Source organism: Sylvia atricapilla, chromosome 8 (genome assembly GCF_009819655.1).
Source record: "Sylvia atricapilla isolate bSylAtr1 chromosome 8, bSylAtr1.pri, whole genome shotgun sequence".
NCBI classification, from domain to species: domain Eukaryota; kingdom Metazoa; phylum Chordata; class Aves; order Passeriformes; family Sylviidae; genus Sylvia; species Sylvia atricapilla.
In genome coordinates, this window is record NC_089147.1 from 34,705,310 (window position 1) to 34,726,839 (window position 21,530).

General features: G+C 39.2%; 1 protein-coding gene across 1 annotated transcript; it reads left to right on the top strand.

Moving 5' to 3' along the window:
- The first annotated feature begins 425 nt into the window (after positions 1-425).
- DNA2 (DNA replication helicase/nuclease 2) lies at positions 426-21,513 on the top strand. Its single transcript, XM_066324553.1, has 23 exons — positions 426-469; positions 1,152-1,343; positions 1,746-1,929; positions 3,266-3,411; positions 4,885-5,010; positions 5,830-6,049; positions 7,140-7,257; positions 7,526-7,691; positions 8,885-9,079; positions 9,247-9,477; positions 9,982-10,098; positions 10,202-10,311; positions 11,384-11,493; positions 12,416-12,640; positions 13,725-13,918; positions 14,022-14,111; positions 14,222-14,414; positions 17,021-17,110; positions 17,716-17,898; positions 18,037-18,215; positions 20,577-20,637; positions 20,877-20,931; positions 21,368-21,513. The coding sequence occupies exons 1-23, from the start codon at positions 426-428 to the stop codon at positions 21,511-21,513; spliced, it is 3,375 nt and encodes a 1,124-aa protein (XP_066180650.1).
- Positions 21,514-21,530: the final 17 nt, after the last annotated feature.

Here is a 21,530-nt window from a genome sequence, read left to right on the forward strand (position 1 = left end):
CTCACCGCCCTCACGCCCCGCCCCGAGCGCTGGCGCGAGGAGCCTCGGGCCGCTTCGCGCCTTCGTCTCGCGCGCGCGGGAACCGCTCCGCCGCCGCCTCCCTTCGGGCGGGTTGCGCGCGAGCCGAGCCGAGCCGGGCCGAGCCGAGCCGAGCCGAGCCGAGCCGAGCCGAGCCGAGCCGAGCCGAGCCGAGCCGAGCCGGGCCGAGCCGGGCCGAGCCGAGCCGAGCCGAGCCGGGCCGAGCCGGGCCGAGCGCGGAACCTGCTCATGGCAGAGAGGTAGCGGCCCAGTGTGGGGAACTACAGCTGGGCGGAGACGGGCGGAAGCGCGGGGGGTTTGAACTTTCAAACTGCTCCCGGCTCCGGGCGCGGGAAGGTGGGATGGGGTTCTGAGGGCTGACGGGGCGGCACCGGCCTTCCTCGGGCATGGGCGAGAGGCGGGAAGGGGCCAGGACTGCCGAGCATAACCGGTGAGGGGAAGCCGCCGCTGCCGAGGGTGTTGGCGCTGGGCACGGCGGCCTGAGGGACCCCGGCGTGGGCTCTCCCCAGCCCGCCCTGCAGCTCCCTCCGGCGTCACTCCGTGACAGGAGAGCGGCAGGTTCGGCCACTCTAATGTTTTGGCTATTGGAAACTGAACCTTGAATATCGAGGTTCAGTTTCCGATGACCAAATTATCATTTGCGGCTTCAGGTAACCGGTAAGAAATTTACTGCTCCTTGTTCGAGGTATTTGTGTGACTGTGGGAGTTCATGTGTGCAGGGAGATATAAGCTTTCTCACAAGCACAGGGTTTTGCAGTACAGTTATAATTAACTTGCAAGTACTTATGGATTTGTGGACACAAAAATGAGGTCCTAGCTGTAATAAGCAACTAAGCAACTTGCACTTGCAACTAAGCAAGTTGCTTAGTATTTATAGAGCTTTTCTACAGTCTGCCTGTACAGAACTTAAAAAAAACAAAAAAAACCAAACCAAAAAAAAAAAAAAAAAAACCAAAAAAAAAAACAAAACACCAAAAAAAACCCCACAAAAACACCAAAATATTTATAAAAATTGAAGGAGAGTAAAATTTGGTTTATATTTGAAGCTTTCTCTCTTTTTGTATGTAGGCTGGCTCTTTTCAAGTAGTGTGGTGTTCTGTATTTGTAATTAGCTGTTACTTCAGTTTTCAGAAGAAAGCGCCTGACTCACCTGATACAATCCTCAAGAATGGGTTGAACAACAGATACCGAGTGCTGGAAGTCAGTGTAATACAGAGAAATGGAAGTGACCCTGAGAAACACTTGACAATTACAGCATCTCCCTCACTGGAAGATACAGAACTGTGCATTCTTAGGAATGGCTGGTAATCCATACAGATACACAGATGTTTGAAAAGGGAGTGAAATACTGCATTATTAACTCAATTTTCTTTGTGTTGTCTTTGAGTGAGAGTTTTACGGCCTTAAAAGTGATACGGGATCCTGAAACAATCTTTGTTTAATGTAATATTATCAGTATGCTAGCATAATGGCTATCATCTTGAGAGACCTGATAGCAGGTAATGTGTGTTGCGTGGGTATTGCTACCTTGCAGTTTTGTCATTGTAAAAGTGCCTTGATTCATTTTCAGGATTTCTTTTGGTCAACTTCTTAAAAAAACCCAACCCAGCATTTCAAAGAATGTTGAATCTGCTCTGTTAATGTGCAATTTCTTATACATTGTGTCTGTCATTTGCAAGTTATTGTGTCCATGTATTCCCTTGCAGGGAGTCTGTCCCAGTTGTTCCAGGGGACATTGTTCATTTAGAAGGGGAGTGCAGCTCTGGCACCTGGGTCATAAATGCCCAGTGTGGATACCTGGTCCTGTACCCAGACCTGCTGCTCTCGGGCACTACAATCTCAAACAGTATTCGCTGTCTGAGAAGGGCAGTGCTGAGTGAACGCTTCAGGGTAAGTGTTAATTCCAGCCTGTGAGTGAGTTACTGCTAGGTTAGCTCAGTATTAAATCTGGCTGTGAGGCTGTATTGCAAAATGTCATTATTAGCAATTCATAATGTTTACAACACAGAATAGTTTGGGGGGGAAACTGTCTCTGGTTGAGCTTCTCTTGTTTTTTTGAGAATTGCGCCTGAGATAATGGAGTACTCTTAATACAGCTACTGGGCTAAAGAACTGGTCTTTCCACTTATAATTCTGGTAATTTTTTTTTTAAATCTCTTGCCACAGTTTGTGTGGATATGAATCCTTTGTGAGGGATGTGCCTCTTGCCATCCATATGAAAACATAACCCCACTTGGCCAAGTTAAGAGCTGCTGAAAAATTTGGCAAATTCAGTTAATAATTGGTGTGGGCTAACTCTGGAATATAAATCCAGCTGCTCGACCTTGGAAGGAGGAGGAATTTCTTGTGGTAGTATGCTTGCTGATATATGAGAAACGTTCTGATAAATAGAGAAGCAACAGCTGCCAGTTTCAGCTGATGAAAACTTCCAGACGCGATAGGAATATAAATACAAATGAATAAGGAAATTTTAATGGAGTGGTAAACAGCCTGGCTGGGAACCTGTGACTGAAACAAAAAAATTAAGTACAGGAGACTGAGACTGTTAAGTGGTCTTCAACCCTTTATTAGAGGAGTAAGGGGAATAAAATATTTGTGACAATACACAGGGGCTTGACTGGGATAACACCGTCCACCTGCTTGTTAGTGCAATCCACAAGTGACTGGTCTGTAAGAGATCTATAACACCACAGTGTTTAGGTTTCCAGTTTGGTGGTGACTCATATGAAGGTCATTTACTACCACTTCCAGTTCTTGTGAGTCTCCAGAGCCCAGCCCTGCTGATGGGTTTCTGAGACATGTTGGTGATACATGGAATGATTTTCCTGTGAGCTGGTAATGGACAGGAAACTGCTTCTTGCAAGAAATATATGTAAGATTCTAAAGGTATGTATTTGCATTAGGAAATGCCCACAGGCAAAACTTTCTCAAAATTCATTTTAATCTGCGCCTTTGTTTCTCACCTGCCAATCACATAGGGATTGTATCCTAACGTTGTCAGGGGTGGGATAAATGTGAGAGATAAAGCAATAGGAGAGATCCATTTCAATTCAGCTGCTTTCACAGGCAGGTCTGACTAGATAATCATCAGTGAGGTGAAAGCTGTCATGATCTTGTAGTTAAACAAGTGTAGGTCGTGGTGTGCAGCAAATAAAATCCAGGAATTTTAGAGAAAAGTTGGCATGAGATGGGCATAAATCTTCACCTATGGTTACATGCGTTGCAGGGCTCCGAGTTGGGTTCACGCCAAATGCTAATCGGTACAATTCTTCATGACATCTTCCAGCAATCAGTAACCAATAACTTGACACAAGAAAAGGTACAAGAACTAGCAAATAAAATTGTGTATGGACAAAAGTATCTCAAAGAAATGTAAGTAGCATTACAGCTGTCTTTTATGTTCAGAAGACGAGGCAGGAACTCTTTGAACTAGCCGATTAAGTTATCCTTGAAAAAAATGTAGCACTGGTATTGGGAGACATTATTGTTCTGACAAATGACTGCTTAATGGAATTTGGGGATCTTGTAGTAGAATAATTCCCCGTGTGATAACTTAATTTTATTTGCCTTCCCTGCTGAGCTACTTCTATAGATCTGAACTAGTCTTTCTGAGCAACTGTATGTGTCAGGGTTTTTATTACTTTCAGGCCAAGCAGGTTGCAGTGTTTGTGTCTGTAACACTAGATTTCCAGGCATCTCCCAAAGATGACTTGAATGGGACAAATGGTTAATTATGATCCTCAGCAATGAATCTAGAACCTTGTGTCTGACCAAGAACTGAATGTCTGATAATTTCATATCTTTATCAGGTTACTTAAAGGCTCGGTTGTTAGAAGACCTTTAACTTATCTTCTCAGCAAAGCTGATAGAAATGCTAGCCAAACAAAAAGTCTTAATATTTCCATCAGAAAATGGGAAGATGAATGGCTGTCAGTGTTAACATTTTACTGCAGACTTGATTAAAATACAATTCTACTTATGTAAATTAAAAATCATTATATCTAAACTGTTTTAAATTGTATGTTGGGCAACATCGGTATCTGTTAGCCCCAGATGAGTCAGAAGTTAAAGTTGTAGTGGCAATATTTATTACTCTTAGTTCTGTTATGAAGATAATATTTTGAATTGTGGCTGCTAAGATTACTTAAAGGCCTTTATGTTCCTCTGGGCCTCCATGAAATCATTAATTTGCAAATCCTTTTTGCATATGTAAGCTACTGTTTGTTGGGATTGAAAAATAAGTTGCATAAGTCTGCTGCCTGTGGTCATTTGCACTCCTATGAACCTTTTTGTGCAAAATCCACTTGTATTTCTCTGTTGCTGTAGAATAACAACATTATTTCCAGTGATTGCCAGCACTGAATTATCTAATGCCACATGATTAGATTCTGTGTCATGTTCTGTCAAAATGCATGTAAGGAGCAAATGAGGGTATCCAGACTAAAAGCAAATGTTTTTTAAATTTTTTTTTCAATGTTGCCTGAATTGTATGAATACCCATTTTTAAATGTATGAGTCTAGTACTCCTTTCCTGAAGTCAGACTGTTAACTTTGTTTTATCACATCTGCCATGCTGATGCTCTCGCTGTGCTGTACCTGTTGATTCAAAGGTTACATCAGAAATGGGTATTCTGGTATAGTATATCTCTTGTTATAGGTGTTGAGTTAATAGTTCCATGAATTGAGTTGAGCCTCTATGAAATTGTCATTATCTATGGTTTATAGATATTTGTAAAAACGTGGCAGTTAGTTCCAGTGATCTGGTTGTGACTTGAGGCAAATTTCTTTAGTACCAGCAGCAGATTTAATACTTTGTTTCCTTAATGTGCATGTCTTTTTTTTTAGGTATCACTTGAATCTGAAACAAGCACAAATAATGCAAGAAGTAGAAGAATATTTGCCATCGTTTTTTAAGTGGGCAGAAGACTTCATGCACAATCCAGCAAACCAAAACAAAATGCAACTAAAACTGTAAGAAGCCAGAACTAAAAGTTTAAACCATTCTATGTTGGATATCTTGTTTAGTTCACTTGAAATTTTTAAAACTTATTATGCACATCTGTTGGATGATTTGGAGCTAATTCATGACCACTGACCATAGGGCTGACCTTGTGCTGCGTGTTTAGCTGCCATTGTGAGTACTGAGCAAAACACGAAGCCTGAGGGTGAACTGAGTCACTTAAAATCCTTGTGAACAGCGTGGTACAAACCAGAGCTTTTAGTGAGTAGAAGAGCAAGCATACTTGAGTTGCTGACTAAACTAGGAGTTACTGTAGTTATGAGCAAGGCTACATATTAGAACGTGAAGCTATTAATCAAATGGAATTCTTGACTAATAAAAAAAATTCAGTGAAATGGTGATTTTACTCAACTGCTGCTGAGCTCTTCTTGTCTATGGCTTCTTGATGTTAATTGTAATAACCATAGGGTGTTAAGTTTCAGTGAAATCGCAGGTCTCAGTAAAACCTGTGTGCTACTGTCAAGTGTGTGACAGAATGTGGTTATTGAGAAAAGACCAAAAACTATTAAAAAGAGTTTAAAGTCTCATTTTAACTTTGAAATTTAGGTAAATAGCAAGAACTAATAGCAATAGTTAGTTTCTGATATGTTGCTTTCTCTGTTAATGGGAACATTTGTTTGAGTGAGACTCGATGCATTTTATTTCTAAAGCTAGAGCCTAAAGGGCACTGAAAATGCGGAAATATTGTATATTTAGTTGTAACACATTTTAATGATTAAATATTAGTAATTAAGGAAAATGGTTAACTTCTGGCTTAATTTTCTTCCTAGATCAAATGGTAGAAAAACAGAAGATGTGTCTTCTAAGGTAGAGATTGTAGATATCTTGGACATTGAAGAGAATATCTGGTCTCCCAGGTTTGGGTTGAAGGGAAAGATTGATGTTACAGCCAGGGTGAAAATCCATTCCCAGTCTGGAGTACAGTCTCGGATAATGCCTTTAGAACTCAAGTCTGGCAAGGAATCAAACTCTGTAGAGCACAGAAGTCAGGTACAAACACCAAATGTCTAATTTTACTGTCAGTGGCTGTGTATACTTTCCTGTTAGGTGACCTATTTTAGGTCTTATGAATATGAAACTCTTTGTGTGGTATAATCTAAATTCATGGATGGCTCATCCTGGCGTGCCTAAAGCTGCTGGTATAAAATGAAAGTGAACTGAGTTGTTAAAAGTATATATATTTACCACTTTCAAACACACTTCTGGGTTTTATGCTGAAATATTTGTTCTTTAGTCTCTTCTTACTACATTCAAAGATTAGGTTGAAGCAAACTGTTTCAGGAACTAGTGTTATACATATTTGCATATAGCTGGCCTGATTTGGAGAGATAGTAGCCTTGTTATAAGGTTTTAGAGATGCCTTTTAATTTAAATCCTTGGTCAAGTTTTTACTACTTACAGCTTCTAGAAGACTTGTGATAATAATGGCTGTTTAGCCATAGAAATTGTGGAAGAGCTAGATACAATTTAGAATGTATTTTGGTTTTAATACTGTACTAGTTTTGACTAGGGTTAGCAGTAGTTTTCTTCACAGTAGAGAAGTGTTTTGGATCTGTGCTGAACACAGGGTGAGAGCACAGAGATGTTGCTGTTATTGCTGAGCAGCGTTCACACAGAGCCAGGGCCTCTCCTGCTCCCGTAGGGCTGTTCTGGGGAGGAGACTGGGGGTGCTGGGACCCGAGGGGACACGGCCAGCACAGAGGACCCCAGTGATCAAAGGGGCGTTGCAGATTGTGGAGCTGATCACCATACTCAGTATCTAAGGTGGGGGAAAGAATGTGGAAGGGTGGGGAGCGCTCCAAGGTTTGGAGTGATGGAGTTTTGCCTTCCCAGGGCACCATTCCATGGGATGGGGCCCTGTTCTCCTGGGGGTGGTTGACTACCTGCCCAACAATGGGCAGAATTAATTCCTTCTTGTGCTTTGCTTCCATGTGTGACTTTTTTTTCCATCTTAAACTGTTTTTATCCCAACCCTCCACAAGGGTGGGGAAGTGAGTGAGCAGCTGTATGGTACTTGGTTGCTGCTTGGGGTTAAACTACAATAACTATATTGGAATAAGTTTATGTATAATGTTTGCAGGTTATTCTGTACACTTTGATGAATTTAGAGCGGAGAGTAGATCCTGAAGCTGGATTTCTTCTTTATCTAAAAACTGGTACAATGTATCCTGTTTCTGGAGCTCGAATGGACCGAAGAGGTAAAGTTTTTCCCCTTCTCTGGGAACTGTAATTCTGATAAATATTACTAAAATCTTTCTTTATAACTGTAAAGTTTACTGTTATGAAAATAGCTGTACTTGGGAGGGATGCTTCACTTGTTACAATGTTACTAAGTTTATGTTAAGAAGACTTTGCTATTTGTGAATAATCAGTTCTTAGCTGACTAAAATGTTGATAGTTAATCAGTTTTGAGGTAGGAATTGTTACAAATGAAAACACCAGCTTAGTTTTTTCTTTTCTTGACAGAATTAATGAAGTTAAGAAATCATGTGGCCTTCTACTTAACACACAGTACGTATAAATCTGATGTGGGAAGGCAGAAGTCACAGCTTGCTGCTTTGCCTCCTGTGATTGATGACAGTCAAGCATGTAAACATTGCTCTCAAATGCACAACTGCTTTCTATACAGCAGGTAAAAAAAAAAAATCTGACTGATGTTTTTAAATGAGATTGAATAATTGTATCTTTTGGTATAATAATTTCATTCTTGTGGTGGACAGTTTTGTATATATTGAGGACTTTTCCACCTCAAAAGAATATTCCACAGATTTCTCTACAACTTTTATAATTCAGTTCCTGATCTCACAGGGACTTAATATGTTTGCTCAGGTACACTTTCTGCAAGATAAAATCTAAGCTAAGTCTCAACAAGATACTGTATGACAAAACCAGATTTGTTTAAAAAAAGCTATATTCTTTCAGCTCTCTGAAAGAGGCGATCTTTGGGCCTGAGTTCTGGCTGGAGAACCACTTTTTGAGGTTCATCCTGTAGAAGACGGTTTCCCTGTAGGGTATGACACAAGTGATGCATTGATACGACTCTGCTGAAGTGTTGTTGCATCTCCTGTTGAAGAGAAGTAGTGAGGAAACTTCACACACAATTATTGAATTGTTTTAACCACTCTTACAAGTTTTAGGCTCTATGCTGCACAAAAAACAACCATAATTTTATAGGGAGGAGATCAAAGGAGATATGTTAGAGCAGGAGAGCCTTTGGGGTGGTCTTGTGGAAATAGAATGCCTGGTTGTTTTTAAAATCCTAGGCGTAAAAGTGTATGTTGAGGGAGATTTGTGAGGATACACGATATGTTTCTGTGGATTCCTGCTTCTAATACTCCATTGTTGCAGCAGCAGGATTATAGCTGGGTAGCTTTTTACTTCTTAATAAGCTTCTCTCTCTCTGGTTGTGTTTTGTGTACATGATTAGGTATGTCTATTGATATTTAGTTTTGAAATAAATTGACTTGAAGTTTGCTTGTGGTTTAACTATGAAATCCCCATTGCTTTCCTAAATATCAAAATAATATTTGTATGTTACAGTAAAAGGAATAAAAGATTGACTCTGTAAATGTATAGGTCACTAGCTCTGAAATGCCTTTATTTGGTCTTTGATTAACTTACTGCCCTTCAAAATCATAGAGATGATGTGAAGTTACTCATGTAAGAATATGAATAAAGGATACAGATTCGACTTTATTCAAGTAAGGATAAATTAATCTGTCTGGTATGCTACAGTAGATGTTTGGGTTGTTGTTATGTACATATGGACCTGGGAGTGATAAAGGATCCAGGCTGAGCCTCTCCTGTATTTGGTTCTATTCTTAGAGCTGTGGAGCAGAAGATGGCTGGTGTGGCCTTTCCTCCTGCTATGGTGCCTGTCATTGACAGAGAGACTCAGCACCTGAAACCCTCCCACCTAGAATATTTCAGCCTTTGGTATCTGATGTTAACCTTGGAGTTGCAAAGTGGAGAGCATAAAAAGGGATATAAAAATATATGGATGATACCTTCTTTGGAAAGGTAAGGTATAATTTCTAAACTCATACCGATGATGCTTCCTTCCTTCCTTTTGTTTGTGTTTTGGTTTTGATGGTTGATATAGTTTTTTAACTTGTGGAGGGGTTTTCTTAATAGTTCTCTTACAGAGAGGATCTTAATATTAAAATATTTCTTCTTAATATCTTCAGAGAGAAGGCTGGAGATTGTGTTGGAAACATGATCAGAGTGGATGAAGTCCATGAAATTTCTGAGGGCCAGTATCTGCATTTTTTCCAGCGTAGAAATGGTGCCATTCCTGGAACGAACCTGTTGGTTGGTGATCGAGTGGTTGTGAGTGGAGAGGAGAAGGGTTTACTTGGTTTGGCTACTGGCTATGTTAGAGAAATCAGTGGAACAAAAGTCTCCTGTTTGTTGGACAGGTAATAGGATAAAAAGAAGAGTATCTGTTTGCAAACATACTGGCACTGGCTTGAAGAAGTGTGCTGCTAGGTATCCAAAAAGCTGTGACATGTCTTGACTCTTCCTACTGGCTTTGGAGTAATACCCTTCAGAAATTCTCTTGTCTTGATTAAAACTGTTGGTACTTGGTCAGTATATAAGCCTGTCTATTTAACCAGATTGTTTGAATAAAAGCACACTTAAACTCTATTTACTTACATCTCTAGCATGAGTATGGATACAGTGATTACTGTGTTAATAGTAAATTTCATTCTTCAGTCTGTATTGTCTTTAAATTGGGCTTATGTTTATTATCCCTTATTTGGATCATGCTTTCTTTAGATCAGTTAATAGTGTTATTTCAATTAGCTATTGCTTCACTCTGGGATCTCTGGAAGATATAATTTAACATGTAGTAGTAAGTCTTTAATCAACATGTGGCTGATAAATAAAATTATTTTATCCATGTTCTTGTCATCCTTCAGGAATTTGTCAAACCTCCCCAAGAATACCATATTTACGTTAGATCATGGAGAAGGAGATGTTGGTACAGGAATCCCTTTTGAAAATCTTTCTAAATTGATGAAAGATTCCCCAGTCAGGTATGAAAAATCAAATTAGTTTCACGCTTTCAGTATTTTGAAATAAAGTTTCTCAACTGGTAACTTTTATTGTAACTCAGTTTTGTCTTATTTTTATCCACAGTGAGAGGCTCCGCAACTTGATAATTGACTTCCAGAAACCACGTTTCATTCAGCACTTGAGCTCTGTCCTTCCTCCTGGAGCAAAGGAAACTGTTGCAAATATTTTAAAGGGTACAAAGTGACTTTCTCCAAAACACTCTGCTTAGCAGCGTGTCTCTAGCCAAAGTATTTATCATGCTAGATATAAGGAATTTTTCCTATTTTGGGGTCTAGTGATAGGTTTCAGCTTAAAAATTAAAACCAAGTTCTTGCCATGCGTGTCTTCCAGCTAGCTGAAGACTCATTTAATTGCAGGAAGATGTGATCAGATACTTGTTCACAACTTTATTTTACTTTTGTTAGTGGCTGCAGCAAGCAGTTGCAGACAGAGTGATTATGATTTATGATTACGTCTGTAACCTTTACAGAAGGAATGAACAGAGACAGCTCTTGGGATGGAGGAAGCTGACCTTGAGGGAGAGGAAGGAGATGGGCTTTGGTGAAAACATCCACTTGTATAATCACTCTTGCTGGCTTGTTGGCACTCTGTGGTGTCATGCTTTGTGGCACTTATTTAGAAACAAGACTTGTTTAGGTGTGAGGCGGTATCTTGTATTTGGTGGAAATATTTCCTTGTTCTCTGACAGAGTTGCCTGTGAAAACATAAATTTAAATGAGTTCTCTTAAGCAAATTGATTTTTTTTATAAAAACTCAGTTTGAAGTCTTATTTTGCTTGAGCTTTGTTTAGTCCAGATAGCTGAAACATGCACCTTGTTTGCATCAGTAGCAAACCAGCTCTGTTGTAATGTTTGTTCTAAACAACGTGCTGCTCATTGCCTCTATGTGCAGCTCATCAGTCCTTGCTGTGAGCTGTGTGTTTGAATGTGAAAATGGTTTTATCACACACAAGTGCCCAGACACAACATATGGGAGTGGTCAATTAAGGTATTAGGAAAGAAAAGATCACAAAAGGTCTAAAAATAAAAATGTCTTCAGTGACTTACTTTTAAGACCATAGTGGAGACCCTTTACTACTTATCTAGTGTATTATGTTTAATGTCATATCTTCATTAGAACCTACAGACTTTGCTCCATTCTTGTCTCTATTTAGTGAAGGAGGAAGTTATAATTTTGCTCTGACTTTAGTAATTATCACAATTATGGAGATGTATAGTAATTTAATTTTGCTTTTTCTTCTAAAAGGTCTAAATAAGCCTCAGAAACAGGCAATGAAACAAGTGCTACTTTCAAAAGACTACACACTTATTGTGGGTATGCCTGGAACAGGAAAAACAACTACAATATGTGCTCTAGTAAGATCACGTGCCTTGGTGTTTAATTTTTTGGGTGAGATCTAGAAGATAGAATTAAAACAACTGTGCAGTGTCATGGTTTAATCTAAGAGTATCTGTATAATTATTTTTACTTAACCTACATTTGGTAGAACTAAAGTTGGATTTTGTGGAGTAGGATTGTCTATTGCTTGTGTAGGAGTATATGTGGGAGGGAGGAGATTGAAGTGTGTTAATCATTTCTGTGTTGTTTTAGTGTTAAAATTCTTTGGCTCCAAATATCAGCAATATCTTCAAATCCTGAGTTATAGCTTAAAAGAGGGGCTCTTTGCAAAGCCAGTAACTTGTCCACTGTGAATTGTATGAGCCTGTGGGGCTGAATCTGTGCAGTCTACTACCATCTCCTCTAGCTGGTGGTTCTCTTTTCCCTGAAAGGACTGTAGCAGCCTACTGGATTCAGGCTGTGGGCGTGAGTGAGTTTTTCATGAAAGAGCAGTATTGCTTCTAGTTGTCATCAGCTCGTGAGGAAAGAGGAGGCTGGAGAGCAGACAGCTGCTGCTGTCTTCAGATCAGCCCGATACCCAGAATCTTTAGTGGCTAAATTGCCATGGACAGCAGTGCTGTGGGAAGGGGCTGCGTGGCTTGTTCTTACAGTGGGGATCTTAGGAGTGCAGTTCCTTGCGAGTGCACATCCAGGTTCTTGGCTCTCACTGTGTGCAGCAGTGCTGCGAGCCTGCTGTCCATAGGAACCCTCAGGGTTATTGCCCACCTTGTCTGTGGCCAGCTGACACATCTGGCCAGGGAGACTCACACAGACCAAGTCATGCTTATTACTGGCTCCCTCCAAAACCCCTTGTGTTTTTCATCTTATCAAACCTGGGATGGTTGATTCTTGCAGATGAGCTAACAGCTTCTCCTTTTCTTTCCCTTCGCCACTCATTAGGTGAGAATTCTTTCTGCTTGTGGCTTCAGTGTCCTTCTGACCAGTTTTACACACACGGCTGTAGACAATGTCCTGCTGAAGCTGGCCAAATTCAAAGTTGGTTTCCTGCGCTTGGGGCGAGCTCAGAAAGTTCATCCAGATATTCAGAAATATACAGAAGAAGAAATCTGCAGGTCCAGATCAATTAAGTCAGTCACAGATTTGGAAGAGGTCTATAATAGTCAGGTGAGAAAAATGTTTTTTTCTAGCCCTACAAATAATTCAAGATATTTACATCAGTATTTTGTTTGGATGCTGCAGAGAAGGAACCCATCCCAAGGGTGTGTACTGCTGTAAGAAATCTGAGCTGAGATACTCAACCTCTGCATTGTTTCAATTTCTTTATAGCCAGTAATGACCTACATTAAGTCTGCAAGTTGACAAGTTTTGGTTTTGTCCACACAAAGTAACTCCTCATTGTAATAAGCCCCAAAGACTCCAGTGCTTCTATCTGAGATCTTAGGAACAGGCTGCTGCAGTCTCTTTTAGCATTATTTACGTACTGCTGCTGCTTGTCCCTACTCCCTCCCACTTGTGCTATTAGTACAATCAGCAGATGGAGAAGAGGAAGTGGAATGCTGTGGAGCTGACCTGGCCAAACCCTTATTTTTGATTGAAAGATTAGCGCTGTCTGTGTGAATGTTAATGCATAAACCACAATGGGAGCTGGGTCATATGAGTCAGTGGCAGATTTAAATCAAATTCTCTGAAAGAATAAAGTCTGATGGTAGTTGAAGTAAATGCCAACTTCACAAAATCTGCCATTTACTTTTTACTGATAAGTATTGCAGGGGAATGATTGAAGTCATAAGGGGAATGACTTAGCATTTCTTATTTTAGTCATTTTGGATTGCAGCAGAAGCACAGTGGTGGGAAGAACTGTGCTGCTGTTGTTGTTTTGTCTTCTCTTCAGTATTGAAAAAAAACCCCAAGCCACCTGATTTTTCACAATAGTAATTTCAGCACACTCCATGAATTGTCCATGAGTAGAACCTGGCATCACTCAGAACAGATGACAGGAACAAGTTGTTTGCTACAGTCTGCTCTAAAGCTGGATCTTTTTGTCACTTGCAATTGATGCAAGAATATGTCAGGCCAATATAACTGTCTAAAGTTATGCTGATCTGATTTAGAGGATTAATAATTTGATTTCTGTGATTTTACAGTTTAGTTCAGTTTGATGGGAAATATTTTTTTCTTTTAATATGGAGAACATAGTGCTAAAGGATATAAAATGTGCCTTACCCTTGAAGTGTGTCTCAATTTTCAGCCAGTGGTAGCAACGTCTTGCATGGGAGTAAATCACCCCATCTTTGTTAAGAAGCAATTTGACTTCTGTATTGTTGATGAAGCTTCCCAAATAAGCCAGCTCATCTGCCTGGGCCCACTGTTCTGCTCCAAAAGGTTTGTGCTAGTGGGGGATCATCAGCAGCTGCCTCCACTTGTGCTGAATGCAGAAGCAAGGTAAGATAAAATGCTGCTGGACACTTACTAGTCACAAATTTTGGGGAGGCTCTTGCAGTGTTCTGATCGACACATTTTGATTTTTGTTTTTGTGTTATAACAGAGATCTTGGCATGAGTGAAAGCTTATTTAAAAGGCTGGAACAAAACCAAAAAGCTGTTGTCCAATTAACTGTGCAATACAGAATGAATAGGTACTTTTCAATGAAAATTACTTTTCAACGTTTATTAATTAAATTGTGTTCATAATATGGGATTGAAATTGTGAGGGGTTTATGCCTTTTCTTGTTTTTTAAATCTTCAGTAAGATTATGTCATTGAGTAACATGCTGGTATATGAAGGCAAACTGGAATGTGGCTCAGAGAAGGTGTCAAATGCCACTGTTAACTTGCCCAACCTAAAGAAATTGAAACTGGACCTTGGGGATGCTTCAAAGACGTGGCTGAAAGAAGTCCTTGATCCAGACACACCTGTGTGTTTTCTGAACACAGAGAAGGTAAAGTTCATTATGCTCTTTCAGACATTGTATTTTGAAGCAAGTTCTCAATACAGTCAACATGTAAAACTGTAGGGTAAAACAGAGAACTTCAGAAAGTGTTTTTGTAGGAACATGTGAAGTGTGCAGCACACAAAAACATCATTGGTATTGTTGGCAGAGCTGAGCAGGGGTGGTTCAGCTGCTGCTGGAAACATCATATCTGAGAACAGCTGAAAACTTGAATTTAGATAGCGTTTCAGGAAATATTGAATGAACTTTACACTTCATTTTTTCCTGTAAATTATAGCTCAAAGTGTGTAGTCATACTGGATGTCCTTGAGACCAGACGATGGCCTTATTTCCATTGGCTGAGGGTCAAAGGTGTCAAAGCTGTGTGCCAGTGGCAGCAATAACTGCAATTCTCTTTGGAAGTCTGCAGACATTCTATACATTGAAGTGTAAGGGATGAATAAATTGGTTTAGGTGTGTCCTTTCATGGAGACTCAAAATTTTGCTGGGAAAGTAATATTCTAGTGTGGATAAAAATTCTGCAAAGAAACTGACTTGCAGGAAAAATGAGGAAGAGTTTAAATGCATGAGGAAAAATATTAATAAATTAGTCTTAAATTTTTTTTAAAAATAAATTACCTCTTTGTGGTCTCTAGTACTTATCACTGTAATTGGTCATTGGATTATGATTTGGATCTTTCTTCCTCCTTAACAGATTTCATGTTCATTCCTATTAATACTGTGCTTTTTCAATAATTATATTAACTGATGATCTTCTATGCTGACCCTGGTTGGAACTCACCAGTGTCTCTATGCTCTTTATGACATTGTACAGGATTCATATTTTTTTACAACAATTCTGATAGAACCTTTTCAATGACCAAAAAAGAACCAGTGTTTACTTTGATGACTTAGAGAAATTTCTAAAAATGTCTAAACTAAACAGAGACATTTTCCAGGAATGCCTTGACAGCTGCAGGCCCTTTCCCAGGAAAGCAGACAGTTGGTCTCAGGGAAGAGGCCTGTTAATAGGAATCTGGCTGAAACACTGTTTATCTAGTAATCATAGCAAAATTGCTAATGACAAAAGTAGAGTTTCTGTTCCATTTTAGTTTGTTTTTTCCCTAGAAAGCCCATCTCAAGAGTAAGACAGCCATCCTCTTCATAGAGCCAGGAAGAAAGTTTAAGTTTTTATTTCCTATACAAACATGAGGCTATAATGTCATTTCTCCTTTTGTACTTCCTGTCAGAACTCCATGTATTGTGCTAGTCATGGAGGGAGAAATGGAAAAAAAAAACCACTGAACTTGACAACAAACAGAAACATTTATTTCCTTTGACTTTATAGTAGGTTTTTTTCCCCCTGTATTGTTTATAGTGTCAAGTACCAAGAAATGCTTATGAAGAAGTAGACTTGGGAGGGAGGGATACAAACAGAGAAGGAAGAAGAAAAAACACCATGGCACCAGGAAGCTTACATTTATTATGCTGGCCTTAAAAAAAAAAAAAAAAAAGAAAAAGCTTCTACTGTTTTCTGCTTAACAATGCAACATATTTGTGACAGCAATCGGAAATCTATTGTTTCTCTTCTGCCAACTCCTGTGTCAGTCTGTGCTTCTCTGACAGCTTGGGGCTGGCTGTTTGAAAAGTGACACCCTTGATTTAGGGCAAGTCTCCTGAGAATTTTTAGGCTCAGGTTTTTTTTTTGTTGGTGCTTCTGCTGGTGTCCTATGGGAACAGGAGAAATATAAATGTAAGCATGTGTTACCGTAAGCTTAACACAGCTTCTAGAACTTCTTTCCTAAAATGATTTTTGTGTAGTTTTTAGCTACACTAATGCCAGTGTGGTCAGAAATTACCTGTGCAGTAGAACAGTGCCCTTCTGCTTGAAGAGAACTTGAGTACGTGGAATTTGGAGGCTTCCAAACACACAATCATTGCTATTGGTGCTACTTTAACTTTAGAGAAGGCAAGAGTCAAGCAAAGACAAAAAATTGCAAAACGGTGACACTACAATGACAAGAGTTTACATTCATACATGATGTAGAGAGTGAGAGGTAATAAGAAATGGTAAATTCAGTGAATACTCTATTTAAAGGTTGGGAGTTTAGTTTAATACCACCATTTTGGATAGTTCTTGTTTTAGCTTTAAATGCAGGGTTTCAAATATTTAAAACATTATCCTTTATGCCATGGAATGAAGAAAATCCACTGTAAATAATGTTGTATTGAAAGCGTTAAAGCAAAAGGCCCATGTAAAATATAATTTGCTCTCTTATCAGCAGGAAAATGTTCATTTTTTGTTTTTTTGATTTATGATACTGTAAAGTCAGAGGATTAAGCTTTGGCAAAAGAAAGCTTTTTGGCTTTCTTAAGGTGACAAGCTGGTGCTAGAAACTCGTTTTGGGAATTGTTCCTATTTGTTTTGCAAATGCAGTATTCTGAAGTTAATTCACACTACAGGCTCTTCTGTTTAGTAAAATTTAGCATTTAACTTTATTTCTTTAATTAATACCTTTAGTATAAATCCACATACAACTTAGCGAGTTAGGGACAGAATATATTACCCCATTACAGACAGCAAAAGTCATTATTTTCTGTTTGTGTTTTTAAAGGTCCCAGCACCAGAATATGCAGAAAAAGGTGGCATAAGCAATGTGACAGAAGCTAAAATAGTGCTTTTCATCACATCCTTATTTATTAAGGTATCTGTTGCTTTATTACATGGTTTTGAAGGAGAGCTTTATAACTAATATTTTTGCATTGCTTTAGTAGTGGTAATTGCATGTAGGAAGTAGTTCTCTTAGAGATAATCTTAAGGATAAATTGAAGATTGGCTTCATGTCAGTGTAGTGGGGAGCCTGAGGTCTGCATTCCCTTCACTGTTCCTTGCCTGCTTGGATCTGAAATGCCAAAAACAAAAGCTGGATGCCAAATTCTTTTAAGAGATGAGGGCTTTCTTGGTAGGGAGGGGAGAGGCCTTTGTTCCTTGTTTTATCCAGTCAGCTTCAGGAGTAGTGCAGACCAGGAGCTCTGAGTGTTCACATCACAGTTTAAAGAAGAAAGAAAAATGAGGATTTCAAGGATATCTGTCTGTGCTAAGTTAAGACAAAGCTTGGGAGCTTGCAGTAACTAATGTTTTATATCTCCTTTAGTTAATTCTAGTTACACCTACAGTTCCAATAATGTAGATACAGTATCTTGCAGCACTGTTTAAAAAAAATGTAATTAGAAGACTCTTTCTGACCATACTAAGTTTTCCAAGCCAACTGCAGTGACAGATTTTTTCTCTGGTTTCTTCTTCATTCAGGCTGGCTGTAAGCCCTCAGACATTGGCATTATATCACCCTACAGACATCAGTTAAAAACAATCACTGATCTGATGGCAAAATGGAAAGAGAGCAGAGTGGAAGTTAACACGGTTGACAAATACCAAGGAAGAGACAAAAGTATCATAATTGTATCTTTTGTTAGGAACAGTATCGATGAAAACGTGAGTTGGTCTTATTAACTTTGTTCCAGTCAATTTTAGATGCATTTAGATCCAGTATTAGTTTAGATGCATTTTGAAAATGAGTGGTTTATATCCATTAAGTAGGAAAAGTAAAAGCAAGTTACATTTATTTCCCAGCTTGGCACCCTCCTGAAGGACTGGCGCCGCCTGAATGTTGCTATCACAAGAGCCAAGCACAAGCTGGTCATGGTGGGCTGTGTTCCATCCTTGTGCTGCTATCCTCCCTTGGAGAAGCTCCTCTGCCATTTGCAGTCTCAGGCAATGATATCCTTTTTCTCCATGCTAGTTTGGGAAAGGTAAGATTGACTTACTGAGATTTGACATAAGAATGGGAAGATCTTTGATTATTTAGGTTATACTTCTAACAGTGATTGGCAACACAGCACAAAATGTCCTGATTAAATTTGCCAGAAGTGTACTTGAGATCAAGCTGGTGGAGGAGTTTAGAACCTACTCTGTCTTCAAAAGCAGAAAAAGTCAGTGTTGATTTGCAAGTCAACTTTGACATAATTTTTTGATTTCAAGGCCTGAATTTTTAATCTTTAATGCTTTTGAATTTTTTCCTGTGATCATTTTGAGATTCTTGGCGTCTTAACGTCAGTGTGGTTGCTTACTTCCACTTAACACATCTGCTTCATGAATAATCTGAGTGGAAAGGAAAATAGTGTCACTTTCAGATGACTTGATAATTTTTTTCTTTCTCTCTGGCATCGTACTGAATAAGCTTTAGCTATTGCTGTTTCCATCTCCTATTTAAACAGGAAAGAACTTCGTTAGCTTCTTTCTTTGCAAACACCAGTGCATATTCAAACAGGTTTTGTGAAAGAAGAATGTTGTCAAAATGCTTCCTTAACTTGCTACATCTTGAATCTTCCAGCCGGGGCCCATGACAGTATCCACAAGTGTAACATCTTATGACTTGAAGATGGAAAGTTTTACAGGCCTTTGTATCTTTTCTTCTGGTGTCCTTTAATGTAAATAACTGGTAATTGGAGTATCAGTGCTGATGTGCACTGTTCAGTCTTGGAGGCAGCCAACATAGGGAGCATTCAGTTATTTGTAAGTTTCCTTTCAGTAGAATAACAGACATTTCTTGAAGAAGCTGATGGTTACAGTACTAAAGCACCCACTTGTGACAAACCAGAAATGTGAAGCACTCTGTTCCTTCCACTACTGGATATTCCTATATTGTCTTTTACCTTGACAAACAGTTACCTGCAGGAGTGAGTGGGAAACACTGGAAGAGGAAGGGAGTGTAAACCACTGTTGTACTGAGTCACAGTTTTCTGGGCTCAGTTTGGTTTTAAAAACTTGAAAATGTAGTTTACACACAATAATTACATTTGTTACAATTCCTAATTAAAGTGCTGTATTGTGCTGTTTGGAGAAAAAATAAGAAAAACTTCTTCTTTTTGAAGCCTCACATTGTCCTTTGAAGTCTACTCCTTTTAAGAATGCTGAAGGCTTTTATATTTATATACATAATGTAATTAACCTCTCATGTGAAGATCCCTTGATGGCATTTCTAATCTCTTGATTTTGCATACATCAGGAAATGTGATGTTGATTCACTTAATCCCCTGTTAATAACTAATGTGTTCAGCAGATCAATCTGAAGTGAAATGCTTCATAGTAGAACTCTTGTTTTCAGTTGATCTGATCTGTAGTCTTCAAAACAAAGATTTCCCAGATAACTAGACATGCAGCTTACTGACTAAGAAGTTTACATGCTCAGGTTTTATCTTTGTAAAGATGATGGCATATAAATAACAGAAAACACCTTTTACTTGAGAGATCTGTGTTAGTTTTTTTTATGCTTCCTCATATTCTTGACTGAAGAGACTGAGAAGTTTCTTTCCAAGGTTGCTAGTGGAAACATCAATTTTTTGATTCTTCAGAATCATTAGCATTTGTTTTCTCTTGGATCAATGTCAAGTAGCAGTGTGCATACATTTACAAACAAACTTGTTAAATGTGGGCATTTTCACCCTTTTAAGCTGCTCCTTAACTTTTTGTAATGTTTGAAATAATAAAAGTTTACTGTTGGTTTTGTTAAAGTTGTTTATACTTCATTAATACTTTGCTTTATACAAGGCAAATGTTTAGAACAGTACAACAATAATTTGAAAAGTTGACTGGATAGCCTCCTTTTTCAGGTGAAAATATGTGCTTCATCAACGGTGTCTATGCTCTGGGTCTTGCGAAAGATGAAAAAAATAGGGTAAAATATGCTCTTTATTATAGTAATGACATCAGAATACTTTTTGAGAAGAGATTTTTCTTTCTATCTGTAGAAAGCTCTTAAGATTTCACTAATCTGTTTTCTTATGCCAAGTAATGCTTATCCAGGAAATGGTTCGCATGCTATAAAAAACTTAATAAATAAATGAGAGGTATTGCCATCCCATCATGAAGTTGCATGAGAAACAAACACAAGAACATTTCCTTATCCACTTAAAAAATAAATCCTTCTTGTCATGTAGTAGAAATTAGACTGAGCAGCAGTCTACAGACGAAACCATGTTTTGCTCTGGTAGTCTCAAACAAAATTGAGATGTGATTCTCTAAAACACTCTGTGTTCCAATGAATATTTATGGCAAGTGAGTATCCTCTAGCAGTAAAAGATCGCTTTTTCTGTGTGCTGTGTTTAAAACAGCTTCCTCATGCAGAAGCAGCCGTTGATGCTGCTGGAAAACATGCAGATGGGTGCCTACTGTGTTAGGTGTTGTTTGGGGATTCCCAAAAATGAAAAAAAAAAAAAAAAAAAAAAGCTGTTTTATGCCAGACTAGCAGGATCAGTGTGTGAGAATTGTTTAATGTTTAAATGTACAGGTTCCTTTTTCCTTGGAAGAGGTGGGAATGGTGGATATAAGAAGTGGCTATAAGGAAGTGTCCCTGTCACCATGGGCTGTGGTCTGTCTCTGTGTTGACCTTCTCCTTTGGTCTTTCCTTGTAGGCCCAGGCAGTGACACCCTTTGTGCTGTTTTGTGCAGTCTCTGAAGCTAGGCAAGGTAAAAACCACCTTTTTATTTTACAGGTTGCTGGTTAACCTTGCCCAAAAAGGTGAGAGGAAATAATTACTAAGCAAAACACTGTAGTACTGAGGATGCAGTAAGCATCAACTGCGATCCCATCTGGATGTGACAAACATACTTGGTAATAAACAGCTCAGTGTGTTTTGGTTCTTTCCATAACAGATTCACATTCTAGGGCTTTTTAAAATTAAACCTCAAAAACTTGGGTTTTTTAAATACCGGTTTTGATTCCCAGCACGTTACCTTTGAAGGAACTAAACTCACAGATTTTTCTAGAATAATATTATTCATTCTGACGCATGTTATCCAATGCTACAGAATTATTATTTGGAATAAATGCTAGGGATTGAAGCTTTATGTTACAAGAGAAGGGCAGACAAGTCTCTTGTTTTTGCCGCCTGACTGTGCTCAGCTCCTGGCCGGGCGTTGCTGTGCCCTAGGCTGCCCCGGCGCTCTCGCCCACCCCTGCGGCCGCTGCCGCTCTCCAGGCGGGCAGCCGGGGCCGGGGGCGGCGCGGCGGCGCTCGGGGGCGGGGCGGCTATCGCGACAGGGCGATAGGGCCGGGGGCGGGTCCT